This window comes from Seriola dumerili, unplaced genomic scaffold (genome assembly GCF_002260705.1).
Source record: "Seriola dumerili isolate Sdu_G_001 unplaced genomic scaffold, Sdu_1.0 BDQW01000138.1, whole genome shotgun sequence".
NCBI classification, from domain to species: domain Eukaryota; kingdom Metazoa; phylum Chordata; class Actinopteri; order Carangiformes; family Carangidae; genus Seriola; species Seriola dumerili.
Genome location: NW_019174393.1, coordinates 8,863,125 through 8,882,272, shown reverse-complemented (window position 1 = coordinate 8,882,272; position 19,148 = coordinate 8,863,125). Strand labels below are relative to the sequence as shown.

General features: G+C 41.3%; 1 protein-coding gene across 9 annotated transcripts in view; it reads right to left on the bottom strand.

Annotated features, from left to right (window-relative positions):
• Positions 1–19,148, bottom strand: part of LOC111224653 (ELKS/Rab6-interacting/CAST family member 1-like) — a 120,019-nt gene that overhangs the window by 46,117 nt on the left and 54,754 nt on the right. For all 9 annotated transcript variants that reach the window (XR_002665230.1, XR_002665231.1, XR_002665232.1 and 6 more), the window contains 3 exons: positions 13,792–13,927; positions 11,766–11,897; positions 6,589–6,749 (listed from right to left, as the gene is read on the bottom strand). Coding sequence is in view for 6 of the 9 variants with exons in the window: in XM_022749220.1 (XP_022604941.1) it covers positions 6,589–6,749; positions 11,766–11,897; positions 13,792–13,927 (429 nt within the window). In the remaining 3 variants the exon portion in view is untranslated. The remainder of the gene's footprint in view (positions 1–6,588; positions 6,750–11,765; positions 11,898–13,791; positions 13,928–19,148) is intronic.

Genomic DNA, 19,148 nt, shown 5'->3' with positions numbered 1-19,148 from the left:
TATATATATATATATATATCTACACACACACACACCATTCAAGTGAAGTGTGTGTGTGGGTATAAATCTACAAACATTCCTCTGGGAGTGAAAGCTTCTATGAAGTCATGCTGTCTCATCTGGTTTTGTAAGTGACTCTGTGTGTATGTGTGTGTCTTATTTCTGAAGGCAACATGTACTTCTATTGTTAGTGATGGGATAGCTGGTGTGTGTGTGTGTTTGTGTGTGTGTGTGTGTGTGTGTGTGTCTTTTACACATGCAGTCATATTGTTAGCGATGGCTTTCCGGCTGTAAAGAGCAGAGCTGTCGTCCAATTGACAGAGCCGTTGAAAATAGAATCTTTTGAGTACACACGCACAAATACACACGTACACACACACATCATTGATTAGTTTCAGTATGTAGTGACAACAGTGGAGACAGGGACAGACAGAGAGAAATACAGCCTGCCCAGACAGAAATCACTCGATAATAACATTTCCAGACAGATGTAGGCTCAGAATGGAGAGGATGGATGGAAAGAGGCAAAGAGAAATGGAAGGAAGGTAGGATGCAAAGAATGAGAGATGAAAAAGGAGGATGGGAGAGATGGAGGAAAGGAATGCCAGAACAAGGGATGCAGTGAGGGAGGGACGGCAGGAATGAAGGGAGGGTTTGGCGGAAGGGGTGCAGGGAGAGGTTTGAGGGGTTAGAGGGAGACTGGGAGGGAGATAAAACGAAGAGCAGAGCAGCAAAGGAAAAATAAATTGAATTTATAGAGTTCACCTTGAGGCATCAGCCAAGGCTCGAACTGCGGGAGGCTGAAGACGGCGCAGCAACTCTGTGATTCTGCAGACTTTAATAGTCAAATTTTACATGTGGCGCAAAATACAGTGTTTGTGTAAACAGACTTCCTGTAGTCGAGATTGTCCAAATTCTTCAAGACACAGCGTGTGTGAGACTGAGACAAGAGGAAAAACAGCATGAGTTACCCATACACACACAACTGAAAACAACTAATTTGATAGATTTTTTTTTCCTCATAAGGAGTTTCGAAAATCTTCATTTTGATATGCGACAGAAGATCCTGTTCCAGTATCTCCAAATAGTTTTACCAAAAAATAAAGTGTGCTCAGTGAATCACCCACCAATAACTGATTATCACTTGTTTCTTACAGTCTGAGGAAGCCTCCCACACACAGAGAAAACAACTACAATATCAGTTTTTCTTCCCCTACTTAAGCAAACAAAAGTAATGTGACTCACTTCGCTGCCTGTTGCTGGAAGCCGTGACCATTTTCGTTGCCAAAAAAATTGTCAAGTGCATCGCCCCCCCCCAGTTTCTGTACAGCAGGGTCTTTTCAACGTGATGCATCAGTGTTTTCCTTTGTAATAAACCTTCTTTTTAAGCATCATTAATGCAACCGTCCCCATAACAACCTTGCAAATAAACAGAAATCAGTCTCTCACCGTTTTACATCTGGGAACATTTGAAACAGATCAATTCTGATTTTAAAAATGTTAAATGCATAATTCTTGTCTGGTTAAACTAACGACCAGTAATTAGTCAACAATTATGGCCATGAGGTGAAGAGGGATGCATGAATGTAAAGGAGGAGGATATCATGTAAGTGGTTATAAATTCAATATATACTGCAGTCTGAGAGATTGATGGATGAACGGAAGGAGCGAGGGAGACAGAGATGGAGGTAATATCATTTCTTCGGGATATCACGCAGTTTTGTTGGCTCCAGTAAGTTGTTGTTGGACAGCTGTCTTTCTCCTCTTTGCTTTCCCTCCTTTTCTCTCTGCCAAAAAAACATTTCTGCTTCTTTTCTTTCATTTTATTATCCTCCTACTGTCTCCCTCCCCCCAAAAAAGAGATTTATAACTCTTGCCCTGACCTCTCTCCTCTCTTTTCTTCTGCTCGTTTTGTCCTCTCTGCACTCTTCTCCTGTGTTTGGGTCTTTTCCCTCTCCTCATCTGCTCATCGTCTCTCCTCTTACCACCTCTCTGGTCCACATCTTTGTTCTCTCCTCTCGCAGTCTGTCCTGATATCCAACCCAAACTGTTAGTGATATCAACAATAATTCAATGCACTATTATGAAATCTACCTCATTTTGCATTTTAGGTAAATGGTTTGGATGTGGGTGTTGTGTGAAGTCCTTCCATAAAAATATAATGTTGTGACCGCAAGAATTAAGTTCAACTAATTTCTTTAATCATTTTTTCATTTACTATAACTAATCAGCACACTTGATCAAAACTGAAACTATTGCTGCAACCTAGGTTTAAACTGCAACCCAATTTAAACCTCCACTAACCAATTTCTGTTCAAAATATATAGTTTGAAGTCTTATGGAGCTTCTTGCCCTGAATAAAGAATCTCAAGCAAAGCTGCAAGACAAGTCTCTACAAATTCAAATCACTAGTGGTTGTGAAATTTGTGTTTTTGTGTTGAAAGGATGCATTTTCAGTGAGGTAAGTGTTGACACTTTTTAAGGAGCTGTCATCACTGTAAAAATCACTACATTAATATAGTAAATATTTGAAATTGTCCTTTTTTCACAACCTCCCATTAAAGTTTTTCTTTGGATGGATTTTTTTTCATCCAAATCAAAGGTCTAAGGATAGATTTTGTTGTGACTTAAAAACAAAGCTGCCATGACTTGTCTTGAATACGACCTATAATGAAGGGTTAGTAGGTTATTGTCTTGTCTCATCTCCTCATAAAATACTTTAAAAGCCAAATAAAATCTTCTGTATTTATGTTTTACATTAATCAAGTCTTGTTGGACATGAACTGCATTGAATCTAACGCCTCAAAATTGTCCAGAAACATACCCACACATAACCAGAGACATAAATATGTGTGTGAATCAGACAGGGCGGTACAGCAAAAGAGAGAGAGATGTGTGTTAAATGGCAGTAAAGCCGAACAGCAGCGAATAAAATAGGCCTTAATTCATCCAGATTGGGATTTCAGACGTGACACCCTGCTGTTACACAGACACTGTCAGCACATTCCTCCAGCTGGCTGTGACGCACGCGCACACACACACACACACACACACACACACACACACCCTCACACACCTGCCTACCCCAAACTGTACAAACACATGACAACACACATGCACACAAGTCTGGGAAGAAAATGAGCATGTGCATATTTAATGTACAGCACAAAGAAAATATGTCTGTGTGTGCTTTACGAGTGTGCGCGCATGTGTGAAGGTCACTGCAGATGATTTATCAGTGGGAAAGTCGCATGTTGGCGTCCTGCAGGGCAGATGTGTGTATCTTTGCATAGTTCTACATCTACATGTTTGTGGATGTGTGTATATGGTTTTATGGTTTTAGGTGCATATTATTAAATATGAATGTTGATTCTTTCATCTTGTGGCATAATATATATTTTACTGGGTTGTTGCACACACATGCAGATACACTGAAACACACAAACTAAAAATTCACATCAGGCCAAAGGTCAGGATAGTGTTGGATAGCATAGTGTACAACTAGCTGGTGAAAACTATGGCACTAAGATGGATAGATACTCTGACAACTACATTATAGAGTGTGTGTGTGTGTGTGTGTGTGTGTGTGTGTGTGTGTGTGTGTGTGTGTGTGTGTGCGCGTGTGAGAGGCAATAAGAGCGGGAAAGTAAGGAAACAAGTGATGGCAAAAAAGCGAGACAGAATGAGACAGAAGAGTATGTGTGTTCATCCAGATGTATTTGGAATATATTTCTGCATGGGAATGAGTGTGTGTGCATGTGTGTTAATATACTCTATGTCTGTCCCAGAAACCTCTGAAACATGCCGTATCATATATCATGTCTTACAGTAACATTAAACCTAACACCGATGTAAAACTGGGCAGCAAATCAGACATCAAACCCCAAAGAGTTACGGCAGCCTGTGTGCGCAGAGACAGTTTCATGTGCATTACAGTGAGATATATGGACACACAGGACACAGCCACCTCAAACATCTCATGTTTTACATGTGGGAGATCGCCAGACACAAATGACGTATTTGCTGACCAAACCCTAACGTCTTGTGAAAAATATGAGCAATGGCGTCATGTCTATTACTCATGGCACGACAACTAGCAGCTACCTGAAACATCTAGACGTTTCAATGAGGGGTAACAGAGGGGAAAATACACAATATCCCAAATATGTGAGAAGAATATCTTACTGCAGCCTGACAAATATCATGTATTATGCAGAGGCAGAGCTTGAAAGCGCTGTATTTTTTCAGTAAGTTGCCAAATAATCACATGTGAATGTAACAATTCTTTACAAGCCCCTGCAGATGATTCAAAGGTTTTGTTTCAAGTGTGTTTTGGGTGAGTTGCTTTTAATCAGAGAAGAACCACTATACAAGTGGAAACAGTATAAAATAGTACATTTGGTAACAACCAAAAAAAACAGCTGGCCAACACAGATCACTGTACCAACAATAAGTAATAATATCTGAAAAATGAATCAATATATATATTTCAATATTCAGCACAAAGGAGGGAAAAGGAGCAACAAGATATGATTTAAAGTGATGGAAAAGAATTGTGTTTTTCTACCTGCTGATCTCCCAAAATGTTATACGACTGTATTATTTTGTCAGTCTACAAAAATGGCCCCAAAAAGAAGCAAATAGCTTTTATAGACTTACATCATAGGTTTAAAAAAAATTAATTTATCATGTTACAGACACAAGTGAATCACTCTGTAATTAACTATCCTATTTCATATGTCACTTGTCAGGAAATACTTAAACGAGAGAAGGAAAAAACTCAGAGAATTTATTTGCAATCACATACTGAATGCATAAGTCATAGATATTTGTCACATAACAGAACAGTGCAGTGTGTGTATCTGCAACACAAACACCAGAGACGATCAGCAGAGTAAACATTTGGTCTCTGTACTGTGGGTGTGATCTGTCAATGGAAACACACAGTCATACCACAGCTCAGAGTTTGGACAATGTGGTGACTGGAGCTTAATAGTGATGGTAACCACAAAGCAACAACGCACGCGCACAAACACACACACACACACACACACACACACACACACACACACACACACACACACACACACACACACACACACACCCACACACACACACACACACACACACACACGGTGTTGGTGGGAGAGCGAAGTTAAATGATAGCACAGACTGAACTGCCCACTGGAGACTGATAAATCTAATCATGCATGTGTATAAATGGTCTCTCTCTCTCTCTGTGTGTGTTTGCATGTCGTTATGTGTGTTTATGCGTTCTGTGTTTGTATGTGTTCATCTATTCACGTCTGTGCCTGTTACATAAATATTCATCATGGAGTCAGTATTGTCATAAAAAGGAATGGTGGGCACGTCTTGACGTCAATAAATCAATCATGGTGTGCTTGCACACGTGAACACATACACACACACGCACCCACCTACGAATTCACATATGAAAACAAGGCCACGCATTCTGAAGCGCTGATGCCTATAATAATCACATGGGTCGTTACTATGGTGATAAAATGGCCAATAACTTGCTCACCTGGGCTGTGAATGGACATGCTGCTGGACAGACAGACACACACACACACACACACACACACACACACACACACACACACACACACACACACACACACACACACACACACACACAGTCTCTTTCCCATAAACAAAGAAGTGCAATGTTGGTAGAAAACGTCGCGGACACAGTGCAGGAAACCTAAATCACAGTGCATGCCCTCACTTTCCCATGATGCCACAATAAAAGATAGTCCCACCGCGTGCTTAAATAGGCAGGGCATGCTAACATGGACATTCTCCCTGGCTTCTATTTCAGCCCAAAGCGTCATTCCACTAAATTACACCTCGTTGTAAGGTCTCAGTGAGGATGTAAAACAGCAGAAAATACATGGAATCATTGGACTGCTGGACTCCTCTCAGCTGCACTTAAAATGCAAACCCATCTATTAAAATTACATTCAAATTTACTCTGAGTTACAGTGTGTGCATGAGTGTGTGCGGGTGTCTGTGTATGTAATCAATCACATGAAGAGTTGGACAGCGGTACATGGCTATTGCATTAACACACTACTTAACTTCTATGACTTTAAGTGCAGAGAGAGAGAGAGAGAGAGGAGATAAAAGAAGAGAGGAAAGAGGAGGAAGAGGAAAGAGGGAGGCGATGAGTTGTCGGGTGAAGATCATGTCGATGTGACCAGTGACCACCTTCCTTGAACACTTAGGCAACTACTGGAGATATCACGAGAGTTGCTAATTTCAGGGAAAGTGTTGAAGGTCAAATCTGAGTACTGGTTGGAAATATTACTGTGCATATACCAAGAGGCAACTGCAGCCAGTTAGGTGAAAAATACAGGAAGGTAAATATTTGCATAGGCCCATTATGGCATGGAAAATATGCTAAAATGTTTCATTTTTATTCTTAATGTGCATGAAATGACAGAGAAATAAATGAATTTGGAAACATGAAAAATGACATGTGTCCAACAGTTGATGTTAATGTTCGGCTTGTTTTATATATTAACATAAATAAAAGTATTAAAATGTGTGTTTTTGTATTCTTACTTCATCTCCAGGACCTCCTCCAGGTGCTTCCGCCTCTCAGCCCGCAGGGCGGTCAGGTGACCTTCCTTCTCGGCCAGTGAGAGCTGAGTTGATGACAGCTTGGCTTTCATCACCTCCAGTTCCTGTTTCACCTTCTCCATGGCAACCAGCAGGTCCTCCACCTGACACACACACATTGGACCACATTACTTTCCCATATTCTCTCTCAATCTGATATTTCTGTCTCATTTTTGCCCTTCAACTTTTTAATTTGTTTTTTCTTAACACAGAAATGGTGAGCCTTTAAGTCCGTACGTGTATGTGTGTGTGTGTGTGTGTGTGTGTGTGTGTGTGTGTGTGTGACAGCGACTGTGCTTTGAAATGTTTTAATAATTTCTCTGTTTACATGAAATGCTCCGCTGCAGAACATCAAACGTGTTGTTTTTTTTCTCCTTGTTTTCTTTTTTCTCTTTATGTCGTCTCTCTCTCTCGCTCTCTTATTTTATGTGTCCCTCTCTCTCTCCCTCTGGGTGTATATCAGCTTGTCAGTTTGATGTCTCTGAGGTCACAGTGTGGAGGTCACTACAATTCTCACGGCTAGATGATGATCTGGCCTGCCACCCCACACACACACACACACACACACACACACACACACACACACACACACACACACACACACACGCTTTCTCTTTGGATACTATACATACTACCTGCTTCTCTGAAATGTTGAAGTACAAAGGAAGAAAAGCAAAAACATCAAAACCAAAGACAAAAGGATTAAAACTGAAAAACAAAAACATTTATTTCAATTCTTCCAAAAAAAAAAACAAATGGCTTCAGCAGAAATAAAAAAGTGAAAACCCTGAAGATGAGCTGAATCTGAAAGCAGCTCCTGCTCAGAGGGAAAAGCGATGAAGACAAAATAAGAGTCTTGCCATTTGAATAAAAACTCAAACAAATGAAGCCAGGCCTCTAATGAAGCTACAAGGTGGAAGAGCTTTCTCTCATGTTTTGTCTTTACTCTGTTGATGATTTTTTTCTGTTTCTTTCCATTTTAATCTTGTTCCAAGACTCCCGTTTTCCCATACTGTCAGAGCAGATGAATGATTGAATGAATGGATGGATGGATGACTGTGCATACAAACCAAGGTCTGATCTATTTTAAACAACATCTTTCACTAGTTTAGAAGACAGCGTACAGTAAGAAAGTTTAACAGAAAAAAGTATTTACATTTAACTTTATATCCTGCAGTTCACTAAAATAAAAATGTGAGTGGAATAAAAAAAACACTGACTGGCGAAGACATGAATGACTAATGAAATGTAGTAAAAGGCAGGTGAGTGCGGTCTGTGATGATTGATTGTTACCTTTGACCACCTAAAGCCGGCTGTGGTGAACTCATGCAGTGGAATGTGAGAGAGCTGCATCCAAAAAGAGCAGAGAGAGAGAAAACAGAAAGGCAAGGGGACGGTGACAGTGAGGGGGGAGAAAAAGGGATACAAGGGGGGGGGACAAATAAAAGAGAAAGAAGGGAAAAGGAAGAGGACAGAGTGAGAGAAGACCAAAGGAAAGAGGGATAAAAGAATAGGCAGAGGGAAGGACAGATAACATAGTATGAAAGTAGGAGAGAGGTATAAAAAAGGACACAATCAAGAAAAGGACAGATCAAACAAAGTTGATAAGAAGAGGAGAGAGGAGACGAGGAGACACGATTAAAGCAACAAACATACAGGGAGGAAAAGCAGAGGAAAAGAGAGGAGAAAGAGAAAAGTTGTAAAAGTGCTCAAGTGAAAAAATAAACTGTACCGCAGAAGGGGAAGACTGAGAAAGCAAGAGACACAAATGCTAAGAACATGAAAGAGAACCAGATAAAAGAAAGTGCAGACAGAACGCAGTAAGTAGTACTGAGCAGTCAGAAACACAGGCAGCGTTAAAAATGCAATTCAGACAAGACAGAAAGGAAAGGAGGGGAGGGGAGGAGAGGAGAGGAGAGGACAGGAGAGGCTACGAAGGGGATATAGGGGAGGAGGAGGAGGAGAGAAAGGCCTTTGGCCGACATCGGAGATGTAGAGACTGAAGGATGGAGGGATGCAGGGAGAAGTGAGGAGTGACGAGGCCCGGCTGGAAAAGAAGGAGCTGGAGGACAGGAGGACAGCAACCCCAGTTTCAGTCTTCTCAATGTGTGTGTTTGTGTTTGTGCAAGTTCACATTTATTTAAAGTGAAAGAAAGGAAGAAAGAAGAAGGTGCACTGGGTTCAAGAATTAAAATTGTCTGGTTAATAAAGGACGGAAAGCTGGAGAGGAGAACGTCTGTCTTTAGTTTGGTCTCTGAAGAGACAGATGGCGTGTGTCATAGTGTTGACTCACTTCTCACACACACACACACACGCACACGCATACACACGCACGCACACACACGCACGCGCGCGCGCACACACACACACACCTTTCTTCAGTGGTCACACATACACTAGTGACTCATGTCTAGCAGAATAGGTTGAGTATATTTTCATGTGGTCAACCATTTTTACCGGACGAACCGTATCCATGGGACAGTCACTCACACACACACACACACACACACACACACACACACACACACACACACATACACACGCATACACACACACACACACACACACACACACACACACACACACACACACACACACACACACACACACACACACACACACACACACAAGCACACACACACACACATACACACACAAGCACACACAAGCACACATGAGTTGTCAATATATGGCTGTACATGAACAGTGTGTTTATGTGTGTCTACCAATATTTAGTAATGGCATGTGTGTTTGTGCCTGGTTTGGCTGCATTTGCATATGTGTGTGTGTGTGTGTGTGTGTGTGTGTGTGTGTGTGTGTGTGTGCCAACACTATAATAAGCAATGTGTGTGCCTTTGAACAGGCCGTCCTCATTAAGGGAGGAAATTGTCTCTCCCTCTGTCATCATTTTATAAATCATTATGTGAAAGGTTAATTGCAGTGACGCAGTTGTAAAACAGGGACACAAAAATATTTATTTACAATTTACTTGTGTATATAGAGACACGTTTCCAGTTAGAAAACCAAAGTCGCGTCCATCTGGCTCCTGCTGAATGGTATGTTGTGCTGCGTCGGCGCACTGTTTAAATAGCAGTTAGCACTTCTTTCCGCCATGTTTGTGTGTCTGGAGAAATATGTGTATGTATGTGGAACGCTGTCTTGTGTATTACCATCCTGCCTGTGCGTACTGAGTGCACACGTGTGTGTGTGTGTGTGTGTGTGTGTGTGTGTGTGTGTGTGTGTGTGTGTGTGTGTGTGCTGAAAGGCTGAGCTAGTGTTGTTGATGTTGGGTGAGGACTGCGCTGAGCGTTTGGCTGCCATCGCCACTCGTTCACCACACGCTGACGTTTCTGCTCCTTCCTCCTTCACTGAAGCATCTGAAGACGAGGACGCTCTCCAGCACCCTGTCCTGGCCTAAATGGCCTCCATTCTGTCTAATTAAAGCTGCCACTTCTCGAATTTTGAGCCATTTCAATATATTGCTGCAAAATTAAATTTGAAAGCTTGGCATAAATTACTCTAAACAAATTAAACCACAGTCAACTTCAGGAAGATAAACATGTTGGACGTGACTTTTTCATCTTTCCTTCACTTGTTTCAATCTTCACTGTTGTGAACACTCACAGTTTTAGGCCCCAAATATTCTCTGCAACTGCTTATAAGATGCTGAAGATCTTGAAAAGGTTCTTGGGCCACTATGAAGGTTTATATAGTTAGTGCATGTGATTGTGGATGTTTCCACTGGTGCTCCCACTCTTCCTCTTAGAAATGAGAAGGAATAATATCCATTAAGTGTTTTTCATGTACTCAACAATACCACATACATATTCTTCCCCTGATTGCACCAACCCGTCATTAAAGCTGCATCAAATTCAAATATTCAAATCCAAAATGCTATTTCTTTTTGGTTGCATCATTACATCAAAAGAAAAATCCAACCTATCACGAGCGTCATTTTAATCATGTTTCCTGTGGTACTTAGTAGCTCTGAAAACTTCAGGAGCTTGACTAGAATTTGAAATAAAGTTTTGAGAGATTTAAAAAGCGCTTGTTTGAACATGGAGCTGGAGAAGCTAAATCTGTCTTGTAAGCCTTGTTTCACCTTTACGTAGAGTGTCTGCCTCCGTCTGTCCATCATGTCTTTTTCATGCGCTACATCTGTCTGCTCGTCTTTGCTCACATTCTGTCTTCTCTCCACTGCATCTGTCTGTCTGGAACTTATTCTGTGGTGGTGCTCACTAACATTTACCAAGGATGAGGGTGTCAGCAAAATACCTCAAAAGTAAAACATCTGTTTGCATGCCTGTCTTCATGTGTCTGTCCAGAGGTAGTCTGGTAAGTAAAGGCCAGAGAGGACAGCCAACATTTAGAGGCAGTAATAACAATGGAGTCCAGCTGTTGTGCCAACAGCTACAGCGGGCAGTGTTTTCTCAGGGCACTTTTCATCCTTACGGCCCACGCTGTTTTTTCCCACTTGTCAAAACCCATCCATGCTCTGAGGAACATTTCCCATCTCTGTGGCCTTGTTAAGTCACTGGTGCCCAGGGGAGCGACACACACACTCCTAACTGGTCTGAGGTTGAATCCACTAAACCTTTCCCTTCTGAGCCTCCCTTAACACCGTTAAGAGCGTTCATACTGTCTCAATATAGATAAAACAGATTACAAACTGGAGTGGTCGGGCTCGCACTCAGCTTAAGGAAAAGCTGTTTGTGTGTTGCCGGCCGAGGAGAACAAAACACAAGCTGTTCTTTAAATAGAGATGTATTTACCTCTCCGCCAAATGAGGAGTGACTGGGCAAACACACATACAGAGCCACACCTGAATGAGCTCAGTTGGCACGGGGCATGTGTGTTGCCGCTGCCATTAGCCCCTTTTGGCATGGCAATGTTTAACTATGTCAGAAAGAGTTTTTACGTTGCCACAAAGTTGTTTGTCCGTGCATGTTTTCTTGTATGTTTGTGACTGTAACTGTCCCACAAAGACAGTGTGTGTGTGAGTGTGCAGATAAATATCTGATAGGGGTTGAGTTTAAGGAAAGGTTTGGTTCACACATTAAAAGGGATCATAGACAACGTTAAGCGATTGTGTGTTTATTAGACACTGTGGGAGAGAGTACCTGTTTCTCGGACTGTGTGCGTGCTTGCTCCTCCTGGGCGAGCACCACCTCCCTCTCTGCTGTGATCTGAACGCTCTCTCTCAGCGCCTCCTCCAGCTCTTCGATGCGATCCTCCTTCTGACGGAGGGAGTCCTACGAAGAGAAGGTATGCAATGTGTAAGTGCAAAGACAGCATGGATAGTTGTAGTGTTGAAACAATGAGTTGATTAGCCCAGAATTTATTAAGGAATAAGTCTACAAAAACATTTCATTGACCAATCATAATCATTATTTAGATTAGATACTTGTAATATACAGTATCTCTACTATCTCTACTCTTTTGCTTCTTTACATCAAGGGGTCCAGACAAAAAAACCTTTTAATTCAAGTGTAGATTATCCAGAAAACCATTTGGTTTACTCATATACAGTACAAAACCTTCCTCGATCTGATATCCACCGTATCTGACAGAGTGTGTTCTGAGTTTCCCGTAACAGCAGCTTTGCCTGTCACATCTTGCTTTACATGTCCCCTGACTGAAAACCTTGGCCACTCCTCATTCCAGTCTGCTGCTCCCTGCAACTGCAGTGAGCTGCAAAAAGACTCACAAATTAGACAATCTGATCTCCATCTGCCTCAGAGGACTCAGGAAATCACACATGAAGCTGTTTTTAAGTAAAATGAGTGCATGAACTTCCTGCCAATTCCTCATAAAAAGAGCTGTTTTCCTCCTGCCAGGCAATTGACTGACTTTGGTGGTTACATTAGAATTGAATGAATAGCTGATGGAGACCAGGTGGGACACAGAGGATGAGACATTACAGTGGCCATGAACAAACCTCCAGAGCATCTCCAGCACATGTGCTGTGAATCTGTATCCTGCTCCAGATCCAACATTACTTGGTGTCTAACTATGCAGACTGAGATGAAATTTAATTGAATTAAATCTTCTTATTGTATTGAATTAAATTTACGGTCTGAATTATACTCACATTCCATGTACAGTCTTCAGTGCTGGTTAAACTATGCAGAGTAGCTTACAACTGACACACACACTAGTTATGGTTGTAACCGCTGCGGTCTCATAAGTCTGAGTGACTCACATAGCTATCAGCTCATCTCCTAACCACACACATATGCAAAAATGACAACCTCCAACCTCCTTAAACCAATGATCAATCATAGCTAGAGGGAGCATATGCTTTTTCGCGCATGCACACACACACACACACACACACACACACACACACACACACACACACACACACACACACACACACACACACACACACAGAAAGTGTTTTCATCTGCCTCTAATCAAAGAGGCCACTGAGATTAACGATTACTGGAAGGGGAGAGGGAGGGGGAAGAGGAGCATGGATGAGAAAAAAAAAAAAAGAGAAAGTCAGGCAAAGTTTAAGGGAAATTCAAGGGGAAGAGGGTGAAATTAAAGGTGGAGATGAAGAGGTGAAAGACAACCTGTAATCTCAGGAAATATGTGGAAAACCGCAGTCACGATCATCACCCCACACATCACTGTTCATCTTGTGGTCACTTGACACTCGAGCAGAAAATTAGGAGATGCTCTCCCACCACAGGAAGCATTTAAAACCCACAGCATTCACTTCATAGTTGAGTGTTTCTCCTCTAATCACCTCTCCTCCTCATTTCATCAACCTTTTCTCCCCTTCACCATTTTTTGTCTCCTCTCCATCTTCCATCTGCTCTCCCTGTCAGTCATCCTCTTCAGTTACCCCCTCTCACACACTCCCTGAGCGAGAGCTGCATCGCATGTGTGAGTGTGTGTGTGTGTGAGTGTGTGTGTGTGTGCGTGTGTGTGAGTGAGTGTGTCTGACATTGCCTCAGGCTGCTCCCTGTCATTATTGTCACCTTACAATGAAGCATTGTTGTGATAGCAGACAATATTCAAGGTAGGACATAGAGATGGAGGAGAGAAACTTTTTCCTTCTCGCTTTTTTTCACCCTCTCGTTCTTTTCACCCCTCCACCCTCCTACAGCTTCTTCCCTCCTCTTCCTCCCTCCGTACCTTAATCTGCTGGGAGCTTTCGCTGAGATTGTCCTCTCTCTTCTTGGCCTCCTCCATGAGCTGGGCGTTCCTGCTTTTCTCCAGCTGCTCCTTGTGTTTCAGGTTGGCCACCTTCTTCGACTGGTCCTTCATCTGCCTACACACACACACACACAAAATCCATAGTCAAAGTCAATGCATCACCAAATATGGATGACATTTATTTTATAGTTGCAAGTGTGAGGAGCAGCTTTAGACATACAAACATCAACTGGTGAAAATCTCGGATCACAGTTCGTCACAAATAATCATTTAATATTAGTAAGTGAATCTAAAAATATGCTACAAGATAATATTGATTGAAACAGACACATATGTGCCTAAAAACATCCAAATGTCTCAATAACTCAACTCAAAGAATCAATCTAAAAGTAAAGGCTACACAGAAATAGACAAACGAACCTGTATTCATTTAGTAAATACAAGTATGTCCAAAAAATGCACAAATATTTCAATAAGACAGGGTGTCCCAGGGTGCTAGATGTCTAAGATGCAGACCATGTAAGCGCAAAGGTTCCTGATTTAAGTCCAGACAGGGACATTTGTTTCCTAGTGACCTCTTTGCTATCTTTCATTATTTCCTGTCAAGTCAGTACTGTCAGGAAACAGGCATAAATGCTGGAGAAACCCTTAAAAATATGTCTGAATAACCCAACTTAAAGAGGACTATTATTGGCTTTGCCCTCCTCCCTTCCATACTATATCTAAAGACCAGATCCAACATGATCCTCAAACCTCAAATTACAAAACCTAGAGACTGTATCTTCAGCAGCAAAGGCATTGCATTGAAGAGAATTTCAGATTTTTCTTTTAAAGAAAAAGTTTGTGAAGCTCTGAAAAGTACCAGTTTCATCCTTTATCCTTTCACAGCACTTGGAAACCACCTCTGACTGCAAAAATCTGCCACAGTGACCTCAGATGCATGCACACAAACACAGAGCAATAAACTGAATACACCAGTATTTACAATGCTGGCAGCTTCTAAACGCAGCTGACATTTAATACATCGAGTCAAACCGTCATATTCATAACACGTTCAGGACACAGTGCCTGTTTGTTCCATTACGATGATACTACAAGACACTGCGATTAACTATTCTGCACAATACAGTGCAGAAATAAAATCCCTCGAGGCCAATATAGTGTAAAGATCAGTGAGTGAATTCAATGAAAAGCTATGAATCAATGACGAGATGACATTTCAGAATTCCTCAGCAGTGGGAAGTATGAGGATCTTTTCAGAGAGGGATTACTGGGTGTCGGGAAGCAGAGTCTAAATCATCATCTGGGGAAAGACGGAGAGAGAGAGCAAGAATAAAAGAGGGAGAAAGAGAGAGAGAGAGAGATTTCTCATGGGAGCAGCAGGGTTGCAGGGTGGAGAGAGGGTTTAATCCCAGTTTAAGCTGTCTGGAGGCCATTGTGGCTCTGTCACAGACCTATCAGCTATCACCACCAGCTTGACTTGATCAGGATCTTTCATACCTTCCATACACACACACAGATGTGGACTAACCCAAGCTAATGCCAGTAAGGTTTAACAACGTCTACTGAATGATGACACAAACGAAAAATAAGTCAAACACAAAGGATGAATGTGCAAGCATAACACACTCACATGTGCATACACAGGCACTCATCCAACAAAGACACTTGTAAGACAAAACAAAACTGCTGACTAAGACATTAGAAATTAATAAAGCTCAATAAAAGTCAGTCTTTTTGCTCTGCGAATGTCCTCCTGTCTTTTGTATGTTTGCATTTTTTAAACATGTGTACAGTGCGTCTGCCTGCGCTGCGCAAATGTTTATGCAAGTGCGTGTGTTCCTGTTATCATAACTTTTTACTGGCTCTCAGATAAATCTATTTTCTCCACTTCCATTGCTACAGCTGCCAGTAAAAGACCTCCAGTGATGGGAATCCACAGCGAGCGCCGTCTCACACCAGCAGCAAAACATGTGCACTCATGGGAAATCATTTTTACGAGCCATACGCTGCATATTCTGTTTCCAAAGGTGTAAACAGGTTCTAATCATCGCATGACGTTTGACCTTTGTCTCTTCTCTGCAAAGCTCCGAGCTTAACTCGATACATTTGCAATCCTCCGATCTCACAGTTTGCTGTTTCACTTATTTTATTTTCACTGTTTTACCCCTTTGAGTGCAATCTCCTGTGTGAATTCATAAGAGAATAGTTTTATTGTTTACACCGAGAGTGATATACATATTCTGGAGTGTAAATATTTAATGACACAACTTTCTTGCATCTTTCCAGTCTCTCTAAGCCTTGAACTACCTGCTACACTAACCTTAAATAATGGGAGTAATCCATCAAATGGCTTTAACATCAATATCACTGCCAGAAAAGTTGAGAAATGATATTGGCAGAGGATGGGAAAATAAAATCCTCTATGTGTGTGCTAAAAGGTCCAGGGGGCCCAATTGCAAACCATCCAGAGAAACTTGGGAAGCTGGAGGAGAAATTGAAATGCGACGACGGGGCCAAAACTGCTCTGCAGCACCTGGCCTGTTCAAAGCTCACAAAATAATAATCTGAGCCGAGTGTGTGTGTGGGTTTTACTTGTATTGTTTTTGTGTGCATCTTTTAACGGCCTAAATGTGTAGCATATTGCATCAGTAAAACAGTAAAGCAAATGAAGTAAGCATGGTGGTTTTTGTTTCCTCTGCTGCGTCCTGATTTCAGTTTGCACCCTGCATGTGGGATCGAGTTATTTGAATATTTGGGATCAATTTTGTGCTATACGCCCTGTGTGAGTGTGTAACAGGTCATAAACAGGCAGGAATGTTCCTATTGGAGGATTTCCAGGAAGCTCCAACCATCTGGTTAGCTCTCTGAGGTTTCCCCACTTCATGCTACATTTACTCTATGTATGCGAGTGTATGTGCATGTGGAATAGACTTTTAGATTGCAATGTTTCCTATTGACTCAACACTCAGTTCCCACTCACACTCTCTCTCTCTCTCTCTCTTTCCTCTTGCCCTTTTGCTAATGCTAAACACTTGTTTTGCTCAAACCTCACTTGTTTGCCTGTATCACTTTTCAGCACGCAGATCATTTGCATGGGTAACTATTGCGCATTTGCATGAGACCACAGCAAGTTCCTCTCCATGCTCTCTCCGCTTATTGGAATTTTCTTGCTCTCTCAAACCAACTCCTGCTCTTTCCCTCCACTTGTTTGCCATTTTTTTACACGCTGCATTATAATTATTTGCATGAAAGCAATCATTTATTTGCCTCAAGCCAATGTATCAGGACAAATGTTCTTCTCCTCACCGCTCAGTCTCCTCCAAACCCACACCCTCTCCAAATCCAACATTACCCTTTCCTTCGGATAAAATATTTTCATCGGACCATGGACCATTTCATCCTTTCCTCTCCCCGATTCCTGCCTCTCCCTCTTTTGTCACTTCCATCTCCTGTGCTTTCCCTCAGACTCCTCTTCTCCCCTCTAAAAAAAAAAAAACTTTTTTGTTTCGCCGTAATGTTCTATCATCTGTAAATATAATGTACCTGTGTTGTTAACACTATAAATACACATATTATATCATATATATGAGATGAAAAGGTAAGTTAGAGTTTAAGATTATTTTTCTGATTAATCAATTCCTCTATAAAACTAAACACAATCTCCCGGTGCCCAACGGGATTTCTTCAAATTGTTTCAAAGACAAACACCAGCATACTAAAAAAAAAACATACAGGAAAAGAAAAGGCAGAACATCCTCCTCACATCTGAGGAGCTGAATACAGCAGAGGTTTGCTTGAACATATTTACATACTTGCTTGAAACGTGACACAAAACGATTGTTCAATTCTCAAAATAGTTGCTGAATATCTGTCTGCTGATTGAATATGTGTTTCACTTCTATCGGAGTTCATCTAACACGTTCAGTCTTTTGTCATATGTCTGCTCACGTAAAAATAAGTTACAGTAAACTCTTCAACCGTAATGGCTCCATTCATTTTTCCATATTAATATCACATATTTATCCTGACTGTGCTTGACAAGATGCCATTTTTTATGCTGCATAATTACATAAAATGGATATATTCTACATGTTCTTTGTAATAATTTTATGCACATTTCCTCATAATTACCCAGACATATCTTCTATACTTTTATATCTGTACAAACAGTGTGATGTTGACTTTAAGGTTAAAGTCTGTGGGTTTATAATGATGCTTTGTGAGAACCTGTCATTCTGTCAGGGTTGAAGAGATGAATATACTGACAGTGACTTGCCTTTGATTATGATTTTATGACATTAAATGCATCATTATGCTAAATAAATAGATTTTTACTTCATTTTGAGGCAGTTACTGAATCTCACTCTCCTCTATGTCATCTGGACCTCTGGCCTCATGTGGAAAAGGCAGGAGAAAGAGGGTTTTCCCTACAGGGTTCGATTAAGTATCAGATTAATATTATTTCTGTATTATCCTGTAACTGTGATACTGTGACATGAGTTCAGATTCTACACCATACATCATGTGTCAGCTCAACCTTTTCTTTCCACTTCCCCTCCTTTATGTCCTGACAAACAAACCGGATGTTACATGAATACAGTTTTCATTTTGCACATTTAATTAAACACTAAAACACTTTGATTGCACTCGTTGCCTTCAGGAGCACAAGTTGCTTGTTGAACTCAGTGGCTCTGCTCAGCGGAGGCTCAGCGCCATTTGAAGTTGTTTTAATATGTAAAATACTTCCTTCACTCTCCCTCTGAAATCACTTTCAACAACTGCTGCAAACCGCTGGAGGAGGCGGAATCACGAGAGAGTTCACTTTACCCACAGTGCTGTAAACACGACACACTAATGTGCAGTGAAACCACGTCGCATATACACACACACACGCACACAGTGCACATACAGTGCACACACACACAATCCTGCACTCTTTGACACGCAGGATAAATGTACAAGGCACAAATTTACCAAAACTGTGCTGATAGGACACAAACACAAACAAACACACACACACACACACACACACACGCACACACACACACACACGCACACACACACTCACTCACTTAGACACTCACACCAAGGGACGATGCTGTGAACCAAACACAACCTGCTTTGTATTAGATCAAATCTCTGAGTTGGACCACACACACATTTTTAAAGCACACACACATTTGCGCAAATAAAATAACAACATGCATCCATTTTTCACCATTTACACAGAAACACACTCACTGTGGCATATACTGTAAACATATATTATGTGCTAATGTAAACACACACTAACATACTTGTTGACAGCAACAAGTACGTTGGTGTGTTTGAAC